The sequence below is a fragment of the Podarcis muralis genome, chromosome 8 (genome assembly GCF_964188315.1).
Source record: "Podarcis muralis chromosome 8, rPodMur119.hap1.1, whole genome shotgun sequence".
Taxonomy (NCBI): Eukaryota; Metazoa; Chordata; class Lepidosauria; order Squamata; family Lacertidae; genus Podarcis; species Podarcis muralis.
This window is the reverse complement of record NC_135662.1, coordinates 67,179,366-67,202,148: the sequence shown is the minus strand read 5'-3', so window position 1 is coordinate 67,202,148 and position 22,783 is coordinate 67,179,366. Positions and strand designations below refer to the sequence as shown.

The window sequence follows — 22,783 nt, the reverse complement described above, 5'->3', positions numbered from 1 at the left end:
TCAGCGGTATCTTGGGTGATTCTTTTGTATCGGAAAACGGAGGAATGGATAATCCTAAAATCTCAGTTTACGACTATGCAGCTCAGATGGTAGCTATATTGCCGTGTTTCATGGGCACCCCATGCAAGTTGGCTTGAGATTTAGAGCAGAGTTGTGGAGGAATTCCATTACAGGCCCTTTTATGGTTCAAAAAAGAAATGTTTGTGATGAAAAGAACAATCCTATTGTAACAGCTCTTCTTTCAGGTTGGGGAAAGGTGAAAGAAAAAAATTTCTCCAGATAAACTTGACACTGGAAATTTTTAGCACGTGAGAGAGGCATGAATTCAGTGTGGTAGAATAGAGGGCGTCACTGCCCTGCGCAGGGTGGACAACTCGTGTGGGAGTCGGACAGACCTCCTTTATTACCCTTCTTTGAAATGAGACAATGCTTCGGCCAGTGAATAAGACCTTATGAAGTGAATCGCGAGGTAACAAATCTGTAAAAAAAAAGAATCCTCGGTGCAGTTCACACAGTGAAGGGATTACTCCCAAAAATTTTAGGGCCTCTTGTTTATGAGCAGGTATGAGAGAGATGAAACAAAGATGGAGCTTAGATTTTAGAGTACAGTGGTACCTTGGTTTAAGAACAGCTTAGTTTATGAACAACTTGGATTAAGAATGCCGCAAACCTGGAAGTAGGTGTTTTGGTTTGTGAACTTTGCCTTGGAAGCAGAACATGTTCCGCTTCCTGTTGAGTGTGTTCCATTTGTAAATTGAGTCCCCTGCTGCTATGGGAAAGCACGCCTTGGTTTAAGAACGCTTTGGTTTAAGAATGGGCTTAAGTTCGTAAACCAAGGGACCACTGTAATGATAAGGCCAGATATTTCAGAATGAAATATGTCATACTTTGATTTAAGTACTATTCGTGCTCTGGTCCATGGGGTCACGAAGAATTGGACACGACTGAACGACGACAACTATTTTAAAAGTATTCCCCCCCCCCCCCAAATCCCGAACCCTTCTCATGTTTAGTAAGTGTAATAATAAAACCAAACCACATTTATGCTGGTGTTGCTCTGAACCTCAGGGCAAATTACTATCATATGGGGTATGCTTGTAGGAGTACTTAGGGGTTTTGTGTTTTTTTTGGAAAGAAATGGTCACCAATGTACATCTTACCTTTTGCCCTTGGAATCAGGACATTTACTTTTGGGTTAAGTTGAAGATACTATCTAAAGGTATGTCAATAATTGGTAATTGACTGGATTATACTGGCTAGACTAAAGTAGGCAAGTATGTGGAAGACAGTAGAGAGTCCTCAGTTGCACAGTTGGTTTGAATGAACCTGGTCTGCAGGTGAAGTTTACTTGGAGCAGTAAGGTGTGGAGAAGGAAGAGAGCATAAGCAAACAATTAGGAGTTTCTATTAGGAAATGCATTTCCCCCCATTTTGGGAATATGTGTGGTGCATCGTTTTAGGTATAGTTAAATTGTATGAATACAAATAGCATTTGGGTAGGCAGGGTCACAGCTAAACTTTTTCATATTTGTAGCAATATGCAATAATATTTTCTGTTTAGATATTTTTACTATAACGGGGGGGGGGGGACTGTGGGGGGAAATGGCTGGAGTGTTGATGTTCGTCATCAAGGAATGGCAACCTATTTAGCTTTGGTTTCATCATTTGTTTGACCTAATCACCACATCAAATGGCATCAGCAAAGTTCAGCATTCAGTACCACCCAGACAGTTCTCTCTTTAAGTTAAAGGTAAAGGTACCCCTGCCCGTACGGGCCAGTCTTGCCAGACTGTGGGGTTGTGCGCCCATCTCACTCTATAGGCCGGGGGCCAGCGCTGTCCGGAGACACTTCCGGGTCACGTGGCCAGTGTGACAAAGCTGCATGTGGCGAGCCAGCGCAGCACACGGAAACGCTGTTTACCTTCCCGCTAGTAAGCAGTCCCTATTTATCTACTTGCACCCGGAGGTGCTTTCGAACTGCTAGGTTGGCAGGCACTGGGACCGAGCAACGGGAGCGCACCCTGCCGCGGGGATTCGAACCGCCGACCTTTCGATCGGCAAGCCCTAGGCGCTGAGGCTTTTACCCACAGCGCCACCCGCGTCCCTAGTTATTATCTAAAGTTCTCTCTTTAGATAATGGCTAATTCTAGTGTTTTCTAAATTCTATAGCTTCAACATTTTGTGAGCCCTAGAAGTTCTCAGGACCATTTTGGGAATTTATTTTTTAAGAAAATGCCCCTTGTTTTCTGACTAATAAGCAGTGGCTGATCTAAGCAGTTATGCCTGAGCTGGACTTTGTGGATCAGCCCGGTTACCAATGCTGAGCTCCATTCTTTCCAAGGAATTTCTTGCCCTAGTTCTGTTGGTGGTGGGTGGGGAGGAAGGATGCTATCCTTGGGGGAGTCCTCTGACTGCAGGTGCTTTTGGGATGTGGTACTTGATGCTTGGGGACATGGGTGGCGCTGTGGGTTAAACCACAGAGCCTAGGACTTGCCGATCAGAAGGTCGGCGGTTTGAATCCCCGCGACGGAGTGAGCTCCCGTTGCTCGGTCCCTGCTCCTGCCAACCTAGCAGTTCAAAAGCACGTCAAAGTGCAAGTAGATAAATAGGTACCACTCCAGCGGGAAGGTAAATGGCGTTTCCGTGCGCTGCTCTGGTTCGCCAGAAGCGGCTTAGTCATGCTGGCCACATGACCTGGAAGCTGTACGCCGGCTTCCTCGGCCAATAAAGCGAGATGAGCGCCCCAACCCCAGAGTTGGCCACAACTGGACCTAATGGTCAGGGGTCCCTTTACTTGATGCTTGATGGATACTGTGATTGCCTCTGTTCTTATGGGTGTGTATATTCCATGACTCTCCCTCACTCCCATCATGCACCGAGAGGAGATTGAATGAAGGGAAAACAAAGCCCTCTAGTGAACTTCGTCAGGAAAAGAGCTTCCTCTCATCCATCTGAAGCTGACACAGATCTTTGCATTCAGCCCTTTAGCGGGTTGCCTGCAGGCACACACACACACACACACACACGCCCTACTCCCTGTTGTTAGGCAACCTGAACAATGTGGCTGCACATGCAGTCTTGGTAACTTGGATTGTCCCCTTTCTTCCTTGAGTAATCACTTCACGTTTTTCCCCCTCCCCTTTTTTCTTGCAATCAAGATGGGCCTAAGTTCAGGGGCAAGTTCTGCTTTGGGGATGCTGGGATAACCAAGGAGGAATTAAAGAATAATTTCCCCTTTCCAAGGGAAGCCTTTAAAAAAACCAAACCAAAAAAACACAAAAACCCTTATGGAATTAGTTTGCTTTTTTAAAGAGCAGTTACCCGGGGTGAGAGAAGTCTAATTAAGGTGCTAAGAAACTGCTTTCTGACAAGTGCTGCTAATTGAAAACTTAACAGTGATTCACTTGCTGGCTTTACTGAAATTCGAAAGCTTCTGGTGAGGATTTTCTGTCTGATTGTAAAGTCATGACAGACAAACAGAGCGAAGCGACGCAGTGCATATTTTCTGCTCAAAAAGCCCTTAAATCCACACACCTCCCATGGGACTTATAATTTAGTGCAATTGGTTTACATTGGCTGTGTGTGTGTGTGTGTGTGTGTGTGTGTGTAGGGATTTTCAAGACTATGGTTGTGCTGCAAATCATGGAATATTTCTCAGATTACAGATCCTGCTACTACATGGTGACAAACTGAGATTGCATTTTTAAAATAGAATGGGTTTCTAAGCTCTCACGATTGCAGACAGAAACTTGGAGAAATTTTGAACAGGTTTTTAGCAAAACTTTGGGATAAATGAAGCATAGGGCATTAAAACAAAAGCTTGTAAATGCCACTTTCTGGTGATTAAAAATCAACGCCATGTGACCAGCTATGCAACCTTTCACAAATGGGAAGATGGCTGATTTCTTGGTTTTAGGTGCTTGTTTACAGTGCCGTGAGAATCTTAGCAGTTTTTTCTGCAGCAGGGGCAACACAGCTGCCATCTTCAGAAAAGGTGTTTGTCTGTGCAGCTTGTTTGCTGATAAAACAAAAATTATTGAGGGCTGATCACTTTCCAGAACATTTTGGAACTTGGGGTGGTAAATACAAATGGTAACTTATCATGGTATATATTGAAATAAATAGCACCTTTGTAGTCCTTTAAGGGTACTTCTATAAGGCTGAATTGCAGGAAAGTAGAATTTATACTAAACACCAGGAGAAATTTCTGTCCTTCAAAAAAAATAAAAAATTATTTAGACTCAGAGATGTGTTGCCTTAGGTGTCTGTACATACTGTCAAGGAAGTCTTTGTCAAGGTTGCTCCAAGTATTCGTCCTTTCCCAGTTAAGAGAATAATAATTGGGGGGAAATAATTCTGAATTTGTGTGTCTCCAGTTTTGCACCAGCTATACTACTGGCATGATCAATGGCTATACTATTGCTGATGCAAGATAGGCACAGAGATCCAAATAACTGCATTTAAAACTCTGCAAGCTTGCCTACTTTGTATGACATATTTGAGCTGCGACTGAGTTTCTAATTGTAAACGCCTGGGGTTTTAAGGACACTATTTCAAAACCCCTTGATCACCCCCAACTATATTTTCCCCTCCTAAGTCTACACCTTTTGTCATTGAGGAAACACATTGGTAGAGAATATCATTAATACTGAAGATCCTCCAGCATCTTATTGCTAATTGTTTTCTTAGCGCTGCGGAAAATAAATTTGTGTGGCTTAAGCAGCCGCTTGGTGACAGTCTATGGGTAGTTCATTTCTTCTGCATAACATGGCCTTAATTTAATACACAATTTATTGTTTTGTTTTACTCCTTCTCTCCTCTCTCCCCCCACACCCCAATCATAGGTTCAGTAAGCTGAGGAGCCTTAACCTTTCCAACAATCATTTAGGAGAGTTCCCATTGGCAGTCTGCAGCATTCCAACCTTGACTGAGCTCAACGTGTCCTGCAATGCACTCAGAAGTATTCCAGCAGCCGTCGGTGATATGAACAAGTAGGTACAGATGGCCAAGGGCAGCATGAACCCCGAGTGCACGACTCCTCCCAGAGGGTTAGCCTGGGTCAATGATGCCTGAGTCATGGCAAAAGTGTGTGCTAAACGCCTAAGCACAACTAAATCTGTAACAGCCAGCAAAAGTGCCTGTGTATTACTCACTTCTTCACATACAGAGGACTTAAGCTGTGAAAAACTCTTGTATACTAGCACCTTCACTTGGGTCCAGAATATGGCAACAACAACAATAATAATAATATTGATTGTGCTCCATCCATCTGACTCAGTTCCCCCAGCCACTCTGGGTGGCTTCCAACAGGATATACATAAACACAACAGAGCATCGCACATTAGAAGCTTCCCGATACAGGGCTGCCTTCAGATGTCTTCTAAAAGTCGTGTCGTCGTTTATCAGTTTGACATCTGATGGGAGGGCATTCCACAGGGCAGGTGCCACTACCAGGAAGGTTTTCTTCCTGGTTCCCTATAGCCTAAGGTTACCAGATTTTTTTCAATGAATCTGGGGATGCTTTTCAACTTCAATAGGAATGATAGGTTTTTGTCAGGAGACTGATTTGTAAATCCGGGGTGACCTTACTGTAACCTCACTTCTCACGACAGGGGAACTGCCAGAAGGTCCTTTGGAGTTGCTGCAGTACACGTTTATAAAGAGTTGTTTTGGGGTTTTTTTTTTAATGCTGCTGTTGACAACCACCTCTTCTCTTCAATAGCTTACAGACCTTCTTGTTGGATGGGAACTTCCTCCAGAGCCTTCCTGCTGAGTTGGAAAAGATGCCCCAGCTTAACTACCTGGGTCTTTCTTTCAATGAGTTCAGCGGCATTCCCGAGGTGCTAGAGAAGCTGCCTGCCATGGACAAACTCTGTATGTCTGGAAACTGCATGGAAACACTCTGCTTGCAGGCGCTGAACAGAATGCCACACATCAAACATGTAGATCTAAGGTACGTAACCTTGCGAGAGAACGGGTGAAACTCAAGAGTGAAGATGGCTGTTCGTATCATTTCAAGATACTGGCTATGACTGGTCACAAATTTCATATGCAGATGCTGAACTTTTGAGCAAGGGCATTTAGTGCTAGGGGTGATGTTTGTTAAATATCTCTGCTTCTTTTTTCACACAAGCGATCAAATTAAGAGTGACTTCCTCTACAACAAATGCAGGCTTGGCAGTGTTTAGTTGTCATATTATTACATTAGCCTGCAAAATTGAGAAATAGACTGTTTTAACCAACCAGAAATAATTACTCATCCTCATGCAAATACTATTGAGCTTGTAGGTGAGGGATTCAATCCCTTACCTCAAGGGTAGGACTTGTGGTCCAGTTTTGGCCTGCCAAAAGGTCTGGTTTGGCCCATGAGGCCATTTTCCCTAAACCATGCCCCTTTAACTATCAACTGATGTCACCAATGACATCTGCTGATGGGTGGGGCCTTCTCTTCTCTCCGCCCCATCCAAACTGAATAGAATTTTTTTTGATTTAACAAATATAACATTTAAAACAATGTACATATCATACAAAATTCTTAAAATGCTCATAGGTTTTGGGCAGGTTTTTGCCTGATAATTCCAAATACAGCTGCAGGGAGATGCCTGTGTTTTAATGGGTTAAGTGGTTATAGCAGGTTGAGGAGTTAACTTATGCATGCTAGAAGATGGCATATGGTGTAATCTAGGGATGAGAGCACTTAAAAAAAGAAAGAAGTGCAGTCCTGGTCCTTCCAGAGCTTTCATTGCCCCCCAAAGCATTCTACTGATTGTGTGATTTAATCGATCTTGTCAGCTCAGCACTGAAAATAAAACTGAACTCTTCAGAGTGCAATGAAATTGTACAGGTGGCTGCTTTTTATAGATCACCTTTGTTTCTGCAGCAAGTCAAGGACTGGGCAGGACAAGTTCTCTCGACCTGCCATGATTTATAATATGTGCATGTATGGGTTTGGGTGACCCACCCCAAATATAAAATACTGACCTATTGGATCACATCACCATTGTCAAGTGTTGGGATTTGGGTGGGATGTAAACTTTTATTATAATGCCGTGCCCAAATGGAGAACTTGGAATATGTGCAGAGCTTCATGTTTATAAACCCCTCTTCCCCACTTTTTTATCCTCTGAGGAATTCAAAGCAGTGCTTTAGTCTATGAAGGTATTCATATATTATAGTGGAAGTCCTAAGTTTGGGGAATGTCGCATTCCCATTTGAACATCTGCAATCCCAGAAGAATTTTGTGTATAAGCAAAATCTCAGAAATGCACCAAGTACTAACATCCACATAAAGTAAGAGTTGTCAGCATACACTGGTGTATATCTCCCTCTTTGTCAGTCATACGCCATCAATTCATGTTGACAGTGGTAAAGTGATCTGGGATTGTTGATGTTCGTATGTGAATGTTGGTGTTCGCTGCACTTTGGAAAACGCATGTTTTCATTGGCTGGGATTATTCAGCGTACGTCCTGATTGCAAGAAGGATGCATATGGTTAAGTTGAACGGGACCCCACTTTGGCTGCAACCATTTCAGAACTAATCAGAGCTTCCTTTTGCATAGGCACAATCTCAGGTAGCAAAACTAAAAAATTATGATTAAAATGCAACCTGCTGGTTTATGGAACTGCAGAGTTGGAATGGCCCACAAGGATCATTTATTCCAACTCCTTGCAATACAGGAATCTTTCACCCACCGTGGGGCTCAAACCCTTGACCCTGAAATTAAGAGTCTCGTGCTCTACCAACCGAGCTATCTCTCAGCACCCTCTAATGCCCCAGCGAAATGAGGGACAGATACTTGGGAGAAGAAGAAGAGTTTGGATTTGATATCCCGCCTTTCACTCCCCTTCAGGAGTCTCAAAGCGGCTAACAATCTCCTTTCCCTTCCTCCCCCACAACAAACACTCTGTGAGGTGAGTGGGGCTGAGAGACTTCAAAGAAGTGTGACTGGCCCAAGGTCACCCAGCAGCTGCATGTGGAGGAGCGGGGAAGCGAACCCAGTTCCCCAGATTACGTGACTACCGCTCTTTACCACTACACCACACTGGGAGCACTTCCTGCTGTTTGCCTCACAACCTATTGGTGGTGGGTTCCAAGATTTTCAGCAAAAGGGTCTAGTGTATGACCTGGGGAGTGCTTGAAGCTGTAGCGTTACTTAGAACTAAATGTTGGAAGGGAGACCATTGGGGACCTCCATGTGAGTCACTATGAGCTTTTCATAAAAACAGGGCCCATTTGAGCACCAGATTTTGGGCTTGTATTTTATTTTTGCTTGGGACACTGAGAAAACGATAGTTTTAGAGCCAAAACGTCAGCTTTCCAACCTCTTGCTGACATACGCCCATCGACAGCATAATTCTTTTCCTCCCTCTCTTACTCCAGGTTAAATGTCATTAGGAGGTTGGTGGCGGACGGCGCTGATTTCCTACATCACGTCACCCAGCTCGATCTTCGGGACAATAAACTAGGCGAACTCGACGCCACCATCTTCAACAACGTTGAAATACTGCACTGTGAAAGAAACCAGCTGGTCAGCCTCAAAATCAGCGGATACTTGCTTAAAGCTCTTTACGCCACTTCAAATGGTAAGTTCGCTTTGAAGGCAGTTCAGACAAGGACTAGGTGTTTTCTGGTCTGCTCGTCTTACAGTGGATTTGGACGCTGGGTTTAGGTTCAGGATTCCTCCAGCCCCTAGCGCTCAAGCACAATACAAACCATTTAGAGGACCACTATGCCAGTGTCAGTCAGAAATGAATAATAATGCATTCATACTGTGCATTTTAAGCATTCAGCTTACCTCACATAAATGTTACTGAAATACTGGAGCGATTGGCCTTGACTTTCTGTGAAGATGACAACATACCATAGGTAACTGATAATTTCAGTCCAAAGCCTGCTGCCTGTCTGACGCCTACTGCAAAATTTCAGGTTTTTGGCTTCCCTACATTGGTGTTGGGACGTGGGTGGCGCTGTGGGTTAAACCACAGAGCCTAGGGCTTGCCGATCAGAAGGTTGGCGGTTTGAATCCCTGCAACGGGGTGAGCTCCCATTGCTCAGTCCCTGCTCCTGCCAACCTAGCAGTTTCTAAAACACGTCAAAGTGCAAGTAGATAAATAGGTACCGCTCCGGTGGGAAGGTAAATGGGGTTTCCGTGCGCTGCTCTGGTTCGCCAGAAGCGGCTTAGTCATGCTGGCCACATGACCCGGAAGCTGTACACCAGCTCCCTCAGCCAGTAAAGTGAGATGAGCGCTGCAACCCCAGAGTCGGTCACGACTGGACCTATTAGTCAGGGGTCCCTTTACCTTTACCTTTTACATTGGTGTTAATTTACTCAACAATTCTGTGATGGTTGTGTTGTCACAAACTGCTGCTGCTGGGAAGGACCATTTAGCATGCATTTAAGTTCCGTCACAGGCTATATTTTCACATTCCGTTGCCGTTTATCTCCAACCTTTAACATTCCTCCCCCCTTAACACCTGTGCGCACTTGTGTGTGCATATATATATATATATATATATATACACACACACACACACACACATACACACTCTGCCTGAAAACTGAGGGTCACACCCCATCCATCTGACGAATGCTTATGCCATATTAACATTTGTTAGTTTTTAAGGTGCCACATGCCTCTTTGTTGTATCATTTCTTTTTTTAGTTTCCTGTGGACTTCATCATGACACATGTAACAGGAAAGCCTGTTGTCCCTTGCTCTGGTTTTCAGAGTGGGCTAAGCATTTTCTGCAGCGAGAACAACCCTCGGGCCAAAAAAAGTCCACTTGTATAAATTATGCAAATAAAGTGGATTTGCACAACTGTCTTTTGCATAAAGCTGTTTCTGCTGAGCATAGGACCTTGAGGTCTTCTCTCTCTGCTGGAAGCACTGAAGAATTGATTGAAGTAGGCAGCTGAGCTCAGTGAGTTACGAACAGGCAGCAGTAGCTCTCGTTCTTTCTTCTGCCGTCTCCCACCTCTGGACTGCAGATAGGCCCTAAGTTCACGGTGATTGGTTTGTTGTGTAACCTCTTAGCCCTTTTTGATTAAAAAGAGAGAGAGAAGACTGCCCTAAATTCCCCTGTGCATAACCTTATAGTTGAGCTGTGGCATGGGTTTCAGAAATTGGCAGCAAAATCCAAGCATTGCCAAACCATTGTTTCAATGGATTCCTGGACTGATGAACGTTGTAATTGTAGGATTAGGCTTTGTTAGTTCTGTGCATAAAAATGGATATGGCTGCTAATCATGAGTTGAAGGATTTAATGTAAGGTCAAGAGGGTGTTAGGATAGACTTCTTGTCTACAAACAGATGGCAGTGCAATGAAGTCCTGCTGGTGATGCTGTGTGAAGAATAGCCTTGGGAAATGATTGGGTGAGGAATCATTGATTTACCATAAGCCTAGTTCTCGCTCAGGAGATGAACCTATGTCTGGGTTGTATCACTGCAGACAGGGTTGGTCAGTGATTGAATGCTGCTCTATACCATGAAAAGTGAAAAATTCCTCCCTGCAGAATACTAGACGTTGGGAAGAGGATTTAACTATTGATATGGATGTTTTTCTGTGTGGATGGTGTGTGGTGTCCTGGCAGTCTGAAGTGGTGCATCACAAGCACACAAATCAAACCTTAAGAATGTCTTAGTTCTGGGGATAAAAATATTTCTTGGGCTCTCAGATTTTGTAACTTACTGGACTTGCAGTTCAGATCCCAGAACCGATTTGAGACTGCATTTTAGGAAGTAACAGCAGGAGGAAAACTTTCCTAAATAACATAACTATGTCTGTTGAAAGCTAAGGAGAAATGGAAGAAACCACTATCTGGTGTACAGTGGTACCTTGGCACTTGAACAGCTTGGCTCCTGAACACCACAAACCTGGAAGTAAGTGTTCCAGTTTGCGAACGTTTTTCAGAAGCCAAACGTCCGATGCAGCTTCTGCTTGAGTGCAGGAAGCTCCTGCAGGCAATCGGAAGCCGTGCCTTGGTTTCCGAACAGTTTCAGGAGTCGAATGGACTCCCGGAATGGATTGAGTTTGAGAAACAAGGTACCACTGTACTATGTCTATTGAAGACCTCTTTAAGCCATATTAAATATTCCTTACTGTGTGCGATGTACAACTTGCACGATGGGGGAACAACAAACCTGGGAAATAGGAAGTAGTGCATTATTTTCAATGCTATTTTTTCTTTGTTTCTGGTATATATTAATTGTGTTCCTTTCACAGAACTTGTTCACCTTGATGTGTATCCTGTTCCGAACTATCTGACTTACATGGATGTTTCTAGGTAAGCCCTAATATACCTTTTTGAAAATGCGGTGCTAGCATGGCTGAAACAAAAATTACTGTAGCCTTGCTAAGAGGGCTGGTAGAGACACACAAGTTGCTAGGGTTACTGTTCAGGATTGATCCATTAGTTTGCATGAGCTTTCCTTATTTATTCTCTCCTCCCTGCTTCCATCTTCTACTGTAGTTCGGCATTACATGTATCGGTTGCCAACCTAAGTTGAAAAAAGGCTGTGGCATTCTGAAACCCATTTTAAAATCCCACAGCCTGCTGCTGGTCTCTGGACTTCGGTTAATTTTCTGTCGCGTCAACCCTCAGAGAGGTTGGAAGAAGGAAATCTCCCTCCATTCCCCCCCCTCCATCCCCCTCTAGCACGTGCTAGAATTTTATTCACTTAAAATTAAACTTTTATTTATTTTAATTGGATCTGTCAAAATGTGTGTTGGAATGCCAAGACTCCATTTATTCCTCGATGTGAAGATGACTTCTACAAATCGATGTGTTCATTCTGAGGTCTGGTGATTTAAATCATCACCATCATCAAGAGTGTTTTCTGGGTCTTAAAAGACACAGTCAAATACATTTGGCTAAGTTTGTGAGTGTGTTTCAGACACACTGCAGCATTGGACCTGGGTTATTTTTCAAATTACACTGCGGAGCAGATCTTTAGGCGCACTAGTAAAATAGCCCTATCTTAAAGGCCTTGGCTTATACATGGACTCTCTCTCGAATCACAGTGCTTAATCCAGGCATAAGCAAACCCAGCCCTCCAGAGGTTTTGGGACTACAACTCCCATCCTCCCTGACAACTGGTCCTGTTAGCTAGGGATGATGGGAGTTGTAGTCCCAAAACATCTGGAGGGCCGAGTTTGCCCATGCCTGGGTTAATCTGTAGCACTGAGGGAAATCCCCTTACAAACAATAATGTATGACCCTAGGGTTGTTAAAACAAATCTGTGGGGACAGGAAGATTCACTCCCATTGCGTACTCATGCGCTTTGGTTTTGCTTGGTACATCTGTCTCCCTTCCCTCCTGCAGAACATCCGCTGAGGGCACTTACACCAACACAGCTAGATTAAAAAAATAGAAAAGTTTTCCGATTCCATGCATGCAATGCTGTTTCTGATGCCTGCAAGAGCCTGCACACTAGGATTAAAACAACATGATTCTAAGCAGAGGAGGTCATTTGCGTTTTTGAGCATTGTTGTGGGTGGTTTGTTTTGTTTTTTTGTTTTAAAAAGAGCACCAGACCTTGAGTTGTCCTAAAGAGTGAAGCGACTGTTTTGTCTAAACAAGAGCACCGAAGAGACAAGGGTGTTGCCTGAGGGTGCTGCCAGTGACTTGAAGCATACAAGTGCATGAGTCAATGTATTTGCGTGCCAGAATCTCATCAGTATGTGCGCATGGATAAGTAATTTATTAGAAAAATCAGTGTGTCCTCCCCCCCACCATTATTTCCACAAGTCATCATAATGAGGAATATTTGACTTCCCAATATCTGAGGCTAGCTATGTTGACAGCTTGTTTTCATAACAAGATTATATATTCACTTTCTTTTCTCATATCTTTGATTAACATGGCATTTATTGCACAACCCCAAAATGTGAATGATGTACTATTTGTCTTCCTGCAAATACTTTCAGCTTAAAACTGTGTTAGGGACGAGTAAAGCCTTAAAAAAAAAAAATCCCCTTATTTTCCAAGCTGGTATTCTACTGGAAATGTACTCAGTTCACTATAAGCAAAGCACTGTTGATAGTGTAAAGGACAGAGCAGGACAGAGCTGCAAGCCAGCATTTTGTGTAAACTTCCCCTGGACTGAATAAGAAAATAGCTAAACATCCTGCTCTGTTGCCTTATTTAAAACCCACCAAAGAAAAAGAGATCCATACAGCAGGATGTATTTGTGGGCACAAACTTTCATTTGTAGAGTAAATATTGGTAATGAAGGAATACGGTTCTTGGGAGTTCTCCTGAATCTGGTTGAATGGCCACTGATTCTGTTTCCTTTGTCTAAACTCTAGTTCCTGTGAAAATGCCATCTTGGAAGTTTCTGTGCAGAGTGGTTTGGAATTTTGGTACACATACTCGTTGTGCTGTAAAAAATCTTTGAAGACAAGATTGATCTATAAGTGCAGGACCAGTTGATGTAGGACCCTCCAGAGGTTGTTAGATTGCAGTTCACATCATCCCTGAACGTTGGCCATGCTGACTGCTGGAGCTGCTGGTTGTTGGAGTCTAGCAACATCTGGCTGCCTCCAGTTGGCTGCACTGAATTTAATGAGCATTCAAAAAAGTGCACTGGGAAATCCTAAATATATATACAATGGAAACATAGGCGAGCATGTAAGAAAAGCTACATTTTTGAAAGGAAGCACAGTGCTACTGTTCCAGTTGCTATTAGCGTTTTCTACAGTGTTCATTTGCTTTTGCTTCCTGCTACCAAGCAAAGCAAAGCGCTATTGCCGCATGTTACTGTTAGATGCACCTGTGATGCTCACGATCAACAATAAGCTCTTGTTGTTGAACGGCACGACATCATTTTGCAGATTGTGGGTTGAGAATTGTGGAAACCTTGATTTGTGCGGCGAATTCCACTCCAAGATGAGTGGCTGGGTTGAAAAAACAGATGATTGTGTCTGGCCCAGTGTTGGGCAAGTTGCATTTGCGGCCCCAAACATTTCATTGCATTGCCTTTCCTGGTTTAAAACACATATGCTAGTTTTTCCATACCTCTTAACCTGTTCGTTTGTTGCCTCCCTTGTGCAGAAACCACCTTGAGAGCCTCCCTGAATGGGTCTGCGATAGCAGGAAGCTGGAAGTTCTGGATCTGGGCCACAATCAAATATGTGAACTGCCTGCCCGGTGAGTCTTGCAGACATAGTTACACAAGTAGGAACAGGACGCACAATTCAGAAACAATTGCGGAGTCAGTGTTTAGCTTGTTTCGGTTACAGATGGACGGGTATTTTGTTTTTGCCTTCTGTTTGATGTTTTTCAACCTCACAGGGTGCCATTGTGTTGTAAGCTGCAACACAGCCTCTCTTCTTCTTCTTCTTCTTCTTCTTCTTCTTCTTCTTCTTCTTCTTCTTCTTCTCTTTAATCCGGACAAAAACAAAACACCCAACTTCTTTAATTTGCAGACAGACGTTCTAAGGCTGTTCAGCATCGTGTTGCCTGGCTCCTTAAATAAATGTTAAAGTAGTTCTTCTCAGTAGTCAAAAACCTTTCGAATCTCAAGGGTGTGAATGGAATAAGGGACCATGGCTTAATGGTAGAGGATCTACATAATCTTCTGGTAGGGCTAGGAGGGATTGAAAGCCATGAAATCCACTGCTGTTTGGTGTCAACACAACTGAACTAGATGAGCAAATAGTCTCACCTGGTATGAGGCAGTTTCCTAGGAACCTGCCCTGTGGCTACATGGCGTAAACAGAATCTCTGCCACACCTCCACCAAACAAACAAACAAAAACATACCTAACAGGCCTGGGCGATATAGCGGTAATATCGTCCAAAACCTGTTTGAAGTCCATCTTGTGACATCAGTTTCATAGTTTTTGAGCAGGCAATAGATTGTGAATCAAAATGTGTGTGTGCGCGCTATGCAAAAATCACACCGTGGGGAAAACAGTGAAGCCAGCCAGTGTCTCTGCATAGCTCCATCTTTATTTCAGACATTGTGATATATCAGTTTAATCACGATGTTTAGCTGCAAAGCTGAAAACCAGATATCTCCCAGCTCTAACACCTAACAGTGTTTTAAAAAAAGGATTGGATGGCAGATGGAGCCAACTGGTCATCACACAGAGGATTTAGTACCAAAGCGCTTCGTGTGTAAACATGTTGAAAAAGTAGAGATGAGAAAACGCAAATGGTTTTTAGAGAGGAAAATATGGATTCAAGGCTGGAAAAGGCAAGATGGGAAGCATTAGGTTAAAGGCCTTGTGGGGGGGTATGGTATTGTTTAAATGTTTTGGATTATCACTTATAATCACTAAGGAGTACAGCTAATGTTACCTTGGTTAGGTTTCCAGTGTGTAAAAACACTTTGCACTCTTTGGTGGTTTTTGTTATGACTGTGGCAGCAGTTGCCTGAACTGGAAGGACTTTGAATGATCTAAAACCACAGTTTAAAAGTTCAGGGACCATTTTTATTTTATAGCTGGCCCAGCATCTCTGCATACATTTGCTTAGACCCGGCTTCCCCAAACTGGTGACTTCCAGATGCTGTCAAAGTCCAGCTCCCATCGGCATGACCAGTGGCCAGGAAATGTTTACAAATCTAATAAATAATGGTGGTGATGATGATGTTTGGAGCTAGGAGTCCAACGACTAGCTTAGGGAAGGCTGGCATAGTTTATGCAGTTTGTTGGGTTTCTGTTGGTCAAATAAAGAACACTAGCTGCTTCCACTTCCCTGGCCTTCCGAGTTTTCACCAGGTATTGCTCACATGCTTCCAAGACTTTTTCTAAGGGGTAAGAGCTGTCCTTGTTAACCAAGCAAAATAAACTTGGAGTAGTGAGTTGAGTACTATGCTCTTGGTTCGCACAGTGATTGTAAAAGAGGGGGGAAATGCAGAATACACGCAGAGTTGACTAAGCATTAGGGCAGTGTTTCCCAACCGGTGTTCCGCGGCACACTACTGTGCCGTGAGACATCGGGTGGTGTGCCGTGGGAGGGAGGCGGGCGAGAGGCGGCGGCGGCGAGGATCCGGCGGGGGTGGGGGGAGCGGGGGCCGTCGTGCGCAACCGAACTCACTTGGCGCGCTGCCGGCTTGTCCTCCTTCAACCCGGGTCGGGCCAGGCCTGCTCACGTCCCCGGATCCCCTAGCAGCAGCCGCACGCTCTCCAAAAGCGCAACGCTGCGCGCAACCGCTCGGCCAGCTGGTGCTCTGCGACTCCGCCCTTTCCCCTCCCAGCGCCGGAGGGTTCGCGCGACCGCAGCTGTTCCCTTTCGCAGCGCGCGGGAAACAATTCCAGGCCGATTGCCTTGTGCCGAAAAGCACCGCCTCTCCTTCCAGCTCAGGCCCGGGCCGCCGGCTCCCCGAATGACGTCACGGGGGCGGGGCTTTAATGGTGGTGTGCCGCGAGATTTTTTTCCGGTAAACAGGTGTGCCGTTGCCCAAAAACGTTTGGGAAACACTGCATTAGGGTGTGGGTGCTTGGGCAGTTCTGAATAATTTCTGCTTACTAGAATAGCAGATACTATTTTCATCTCAGCATGTGAAGCCGCCTTATGCACAAGGCTGGCCACTGGTCCATCTTGCCCACGTATCCTCCGACGGGCAGCAGCTCCAGGGTCTCAGGCAGAAGAGGTCTTCTTCAACATCTGCTAGAAAGGCCAGAGATTGAACCCAAAAAGTTCTTCATGGGAAGCGTGTGTTCTTCCAATGAACTGTAGTCCCTCTGCACAAATCTACAAAGCACAAAGGTGTAAGAGCGAAGTTATAAACGCACACACTTTGGGGTGCAGTCATAGTCATCTTTTTTTTAATGCCTCCTGCGAGCGTTAAACAAGGCTTCTTGATTTTTATATACTTTACTGATGAAGGTTCTTGAATTGCAGGCGTGAACATAGCAGCAGCCTTGTCCCCTTGCTCCATAAAGAGCTGATTCATAAAGTGGTCTTCTCTACAGCTTAACAACAGGCTCCTATAGTTTTGCTGCCTGCCATCCCCCCCCCCCCCAAATGACTAAGGTTTATGCTGTTGACAACTCTGCAGGCAAGAGAGACATCCCCCTCCTTCAAGTTAAGCTCCAGCAAATTCCCAACAGTGCATTAAAAGGGAAAGCGCACAAACGTTTGTTTCAGTGCTAGATTGGGCACGCTACCAAGAGAAAGTGAGAGAGAGCAACAAACTTAGCAACCACACCCACTCGTGCACTGCCTTTAACAAGTGAAGTGGAGGTTGTTGACTTACATCCTCAGCTGTGCGATGCAGCCCAGTCGTCATCCTGAGATAACTGCGAATGATGGCACTTGCGCAGATTATCTGACAGCATCCACCAAGGGAAAACAATGTCTTTTATTGATTGCTTTGGCACGCTGGCCCTGGTGACCTGTAGTTTGTGGCCTGATGATGACAATGGGTGGATTCGATTTGTAAGGGAGAAGTGCGAAAAGGCATGGGTTTTGGTGGGGAGGAGGGCTTGGGATGTGTGTGTGTGTCTTTTCTAATACGTAAACGGGTGGAGGAGGCATCTGCAGTGCTGAGTAATTTGCGAATCTTTGATTGAAAGAAGGGTCAACCGTGGGCCATGGGCGCCTTCTGATTAAAACGTACAGATGCAGCCACAGGGAGAAGAACAAGGCAGGTGGCAGACGAGAATAATCTCCCATCTTCAGCAAGATATATCCCTCCCCACCCCTCAAAAGACCACCTGATTCAAAATCGGAGCTTGGGAACTTTAAAAAATGCAGATTCATGGTGTGGTTTCGATTTCCAGCTCTAAATTTGTTTAGTTCAATTGGCTTTTCAGAAGCCACATTGCCCATTAATGTGTCTTATAAAGCATCTCTCTCTTTATCTGCCTTCCCCTTCTCTGTGTGGAAACAGAACGGTTGGCCGCCCCTAGCATGTAAAAAGCTCAAGACAGTAAAGCGGATTAGATAAATTTCATTCCCTGTAGAACTGGAAGGAAGCTTTACGTTAGTCTAGTATTAAAAAGGGGGAGGGAGAAGGAGGGGAGGGGAAGTATTTGGATGAGGAGAGGAAGAATATGAAAAGATGTTGAGTCATTTTTGGTTGAGGGGAAATATTGGATAAGCAATATTTTAGGAACAGATTCTCCTTGGGTGGTTCCCCCCCCCCCCACAAGGAAAGAGGCTTTGACCAAACAGCACTTTCAAACAAGTGGCGCTGCTCAGAGGTTGTGTATGAGAAGTGTTTCGCACATCACACAGCCACAAACTATGGTTTCCTCACAGAGTACATTCAGAAGAGAGCCAAAGCCTAGCTCTCTTGACTATAGTATTATATTCTGAGGGGTGTGCCTAAAGTGTTTTTAAGTTTCAGAACAAACTCAGATCAGTAACTAAGGTTTTGGGTCATTTCAAGAAAGAATAGTTTAAACTAACCACAGTTTGGCCTAGTTCAGACACAATGACAAGGCAAATACTTCCTCTCGCTTCTGGCGTTGTTGCAAGGAAGGGAGAGGAGGGGGAATTGTGCAGGCCTGAGGCTGCTTTCTGTACTGCCAAACCACGGTTTAATGTTACATCTGAACCAGGCCATTGTGTTTCAGGAAACCATAGTTTAAACTAACCATTTCTTGTTCGAGTGTTATGACACACCGTGGTTAGTTTAACCAGAAAGTGGATGCTGTGCCTAGGCTTCTGGTCCATGAAGAGGCCCTGAGAGGACTGTACCACAAGTCTTGGTATTGTTTCATTTACTGTTTGTTCCTTTCTCCACCACCACCACCACCCCACCCAGGTTATTTTGCAATATCAGCTTGCGGAAGTTGCTCGCAGGACACAATCAATTAGCCAGGCTACCAGAAAGGATCGAACGGACGCATGTCGAGGTCTTGGACGTGCAACACAACCTGCTTACAGAGCTGCCATCTAATTTGCTGTTGAAAGCTGACAGGTAAGCAGAAAGCAAAAGCGGTGTGTGAGTTCGTGTGGCCTCCCCTACCTTCTTTCGGTATCTCCTCTCTGCCTCTATTTACATTCCAGCAAATTTTGTGTGACTGCCCATTCAGTTGAAATCCTATTGCAAATTTCTCAAGTGTTGAGGCAATGAGAATTTCCAAGCTGTTTGGCGTTCTCAATCTGTCTTGGTCACATAATTAGTTGATGAGTTTACCTCTTCCTTCTTTTCCCCCTCTCCCCACCCCATTTTCTGAAGTCATAGCTTCCAGCCCTAAAATTATGGCGCTCCAGAGTGACCAGTCTTCTGACTCCACATAAGGTTACCTTGCCTTTCGATCTGAGAGCCATCTGTGAAGGGAGCAGATGCTCTGTCTAATCCATTCAAATTGAAATTCTTCTTCTTGTGGTTCCAAGGTTTAGAAGGGGGTGTACTAGCTGGGCTTTTTAAAGAAATGAAATACATTGTTTCAAAGCATTTCAAATGTGTCTCAACAAACTTTTTGTGTGTGTAAAACTAACTCTGAACTGAAATGCAAAATGTGAAATAATGCCCCGTAGCTTTTCATTGGCTGGTTTTCTTCAAGAGAGAACGAGTTTTCCTTCTTTGAAGTTATACTTGAAAGTTTCCACCGATCATGCGTTGCAACAGACTGTGTTCGGAATACCAGCACTTGTTCTCCCTAGGGTCAGTACATTTTAAGTTTTGTTTCTTGCGGAGTGTCTTAATTCTTGGACCTGTTGCCATTGGCTGTGGGGATACTGGTTTGGCTTTTAATTTTTGAACGCTGCCAGGAATCTTGGTCAAAGGTGCTTCATGCTACTGGGTGGAGGTCCATTGGATTTTTTCCTTCCTTTGTGTGTGGGGGGTGGTGAAGGGAGTGGAGACTGCTGAAAGTGGGAGCAGACTATTCCTCTCAAAAAAGCAAAAATGGGAGACATTTTTGTGTCCTAGCTCAGGTTCTACAAATGGCCTTGAAACGATGAAAAGCAAGCTGGGAGTTCAGGGATTGTGGTCCATTCCCAGCATGCCCCTGACCCCGGGTTTCAAAGCATGCATGGGAATCTTCAGGTTTTGTTTTGGTCACACAGTCTCTTTGACTTCTTTGACTTCGTATTGTCATCTGGAGATCCACAGGGCTCATGCCACATCCTTGATGAAAATTGAGATCTCCCTTATCAGTGATCTAAGAGAGAACATCACGAGCCCTCAGTTCCTTGGTTTTTGAGACTGGGACTCATCTTTTGAGATTTCAAAGGAATGACAGAAATCCAGTTGGTACATTATTATTTTTCTTCATGCTGGAATGAGAGCAGTACATGGTTCCGTTAGCAAAAAACGAAATGTGAAGGAAGCACAACTCAGTGGAGAGACCTACAATGTTTGTCTAGATTGAAAAGGACTGCTTGTGGCAGATCAGGTGTTTGTGGATCAGAGGACACACATTCAAGCCCGATGTTTTGGGGGACCAACTAATTTATACAGTGGTACCTTGGTTTTCGAATGTAATCCGTTCCGGAAGACTGTTCGACTTCCGGAACATTTGAAAACAGAGGCACAAAGGGCGGTCTGCCAGTTCAATAGAGAAAATTGTGAAAAACAAGATACACACAGCGGAAAGTGTTCAACTTCTGAGGTGCGTTTGAGAAACGAAAGCATTTACTTCCAGGTTTTCAGTGTTCAAAAACCGAACCGTTCGGCAATGGAGGCGTCCGAAAACTGAGGTACCACTGTACTCAGAGTACTACCGTATGGCTAGTCTATTAATTTTCTGAGTATTGGCTAGTCTATTATACTCAGAGTAGTATAGCCAGTCTATTAATTGCAAAGGGTGTACTCTGACCTAGCATTTATTTATTTAACAAAATGTACAAACTGCTTGATTGCTATAAAATGATCACTAAAAACATTTAAACATAATTAAAATTCACATTTTTTTTTAAAAAAAAAGATTAAAATGCACCAACATCCATGTGTCTGGATAGGCTTGCCTAAACTAAAACGTTTTAAAAAGGTAAAGGTAAAGGGACCCCTGACCATTAGGTCCAGTCGTGACCGACTCTGGAGTTGCGGCGCTCATCTCTCTTTATTGGCCGAGGGAGCCAGCATACAGCTTCCGGGTCATGTGGCCAGCATGACTAAGCCGCTTCTGGCGAACAAGAGCAGCACACAGAAATGCCATTTACCTTCCCGCCAGAGCGGTACCTATTTATCTACTTGTTTTCGAACTGCTAGGTTGGCAGGAGCAGGGACCGAGCAACAGGAGCTCACCCCGTCGCGGGGATTCGAACCACCGACCTTCTGATCGGCAAGTCCTAGGCTCTGTGGTTTAACCCAGGGCACCACCCGTGTCCCTAAGCAGGTTTTAAGCAGATGCCAAATGTAGGGAAGTTGCCTCCCTGTTGTCAATGGGCAGTGAGTAGTTCCAAAGCTTAGGCTCTGCCCCATTAAAAGATTGATTTCTTACAAGTATGGAACCTGTGGTAAAAATGCCAGCTCTATAGCTCAAAGCGATCAAGTGGGCAGAAATGGGGCAAGGTTGACCCCAAAAGCAAACTGGTCCCAAGCTATTAAGGTTTCCATACCAATAGTAACACCTTGAACTTGGCCCACTAACAAATCGGCAAGGAGTGCTGATTTCTAAGAAGAGGTGATATGTGCTGACAGGGCCTCACTCCTGTCAGCAACCGCGTCGCATCGTTCTGTGCTGACTTTGGATCCCACCCATGATGTACCCCTGAGTACCTGTGGGCTCATTATTAACGGTCCATACACCAGAGAAGATTTTGGTCTAAATAACCAACAGTCTACAGGGCCAAACTTGATATGGCACACAAACGCCTGCCCCAAGTGGCAGGCTTTATGGAGCAGATGGATTTATCATACAGGTTTCATTTTTATCTTAAGTTTTCCATCTTCCAGCCTACTTTTTACTGGGGCTGCAAAGGAGGGGGGTGGCAGCAGTTGGATTTTAATCGGGCCAATATTTATAGCTCCTAAATGTCTTGCCGCCTGTCACAGGCTACACTCAAGGTAGCGTAATTGCAGCATCTCCCTCTGTTCTTGCCTTATGAAATTTTCATCTCTCTCCGTGTCTGTCACTTGGAATATATCTCTAGTGTCACTTGTTTTAACATCTGACTTTTAAAAATGCCTCCCAATTTGGAACCTGTTCTTTGGTGTCCCCACCCCACCCTGTTAAAGTCGTAAAGGCCCACAATAATCTTTGACACACACACAGACGTTTCACCGCTAAGTGTTAGTGTTCATCGCCATCATTCCCAGGCGCAGTCCCATGGCAACCATAACCTTTGTGAGGTCCTCTTTAAGATGCTTCACCCCGACATGGATAAATAATTGTCTTCCGAGTGCTTTCTCTCAAAGGCACTGGAATGTGTTCAGGTTGGTCTTAGTCATTTGGCCAGAGACATCATCTGTGCTAGGAAGGAGGACTTAACTTGACCGAACTAGACTCAGTGGGGAGCGACAGATAATCAATTGCGTTAGCGGTGGCAGATGGCACCGTGAAAATGGAGAATTCCTCTGGGTGGTAGGGATTACCAGAAATGTGCCTTTAACCTTCATCCTTGCACCTGCATCCTCGCAATTCGCGGTTGCTCACGTTGTTCCTTCTAGAAAATAACGATCGTATTCTTTCTATTCTTTCCACTCCGCTTCTCCTCTAAGCTGCTTGCTTTTTTTATTTCAGATCAAGGGATCAGATACCGAGTGCATTGATGAAAGCTAGTGTAGGTATATTTGGCTGGAAGACTCAATGGGCATCCTCCAGCAAATCGTTGGCTTTGTGGGGTCTTAACCTCTCCTGATCACCCCACCATGATTGAGAGATTTGGAAACGTTAATATCTGCGTCTGGTCCTAAATCTTTTAGGCTGTCCTCA

General features: G+C 44.5%; 1 protein-coding gene across 1 annotated transcript in view; it reads left to right on the top strand.

The window, feature by feature from the left end:
- PHLPP1 (PH domain and leucine rich repeat protein phosphatase 1) overlaps positions 1-22,783 on the top strand; it is a 161,175-nt gene that overhangs the window by 109,079 nt on the left and 29,313 nt on the right. Inside the window, 6 exon segments of the mRNA XM_028737876.2 lie at positions 4,844-4,990; positions 5,722-5,952; positions 8,381-8,583; positions 11,225-11,285; positions 14,056-14,151; positions 18,724-18,879. Coding sequence (XP_028593709.2) covers positions 4,844-4,990; positions 5,722-5,952; positions 8,381-8,583; positions 11,225-11,285; positions 14,056-14,151; positions 18,724-18,879 — 894 coding nt within the window.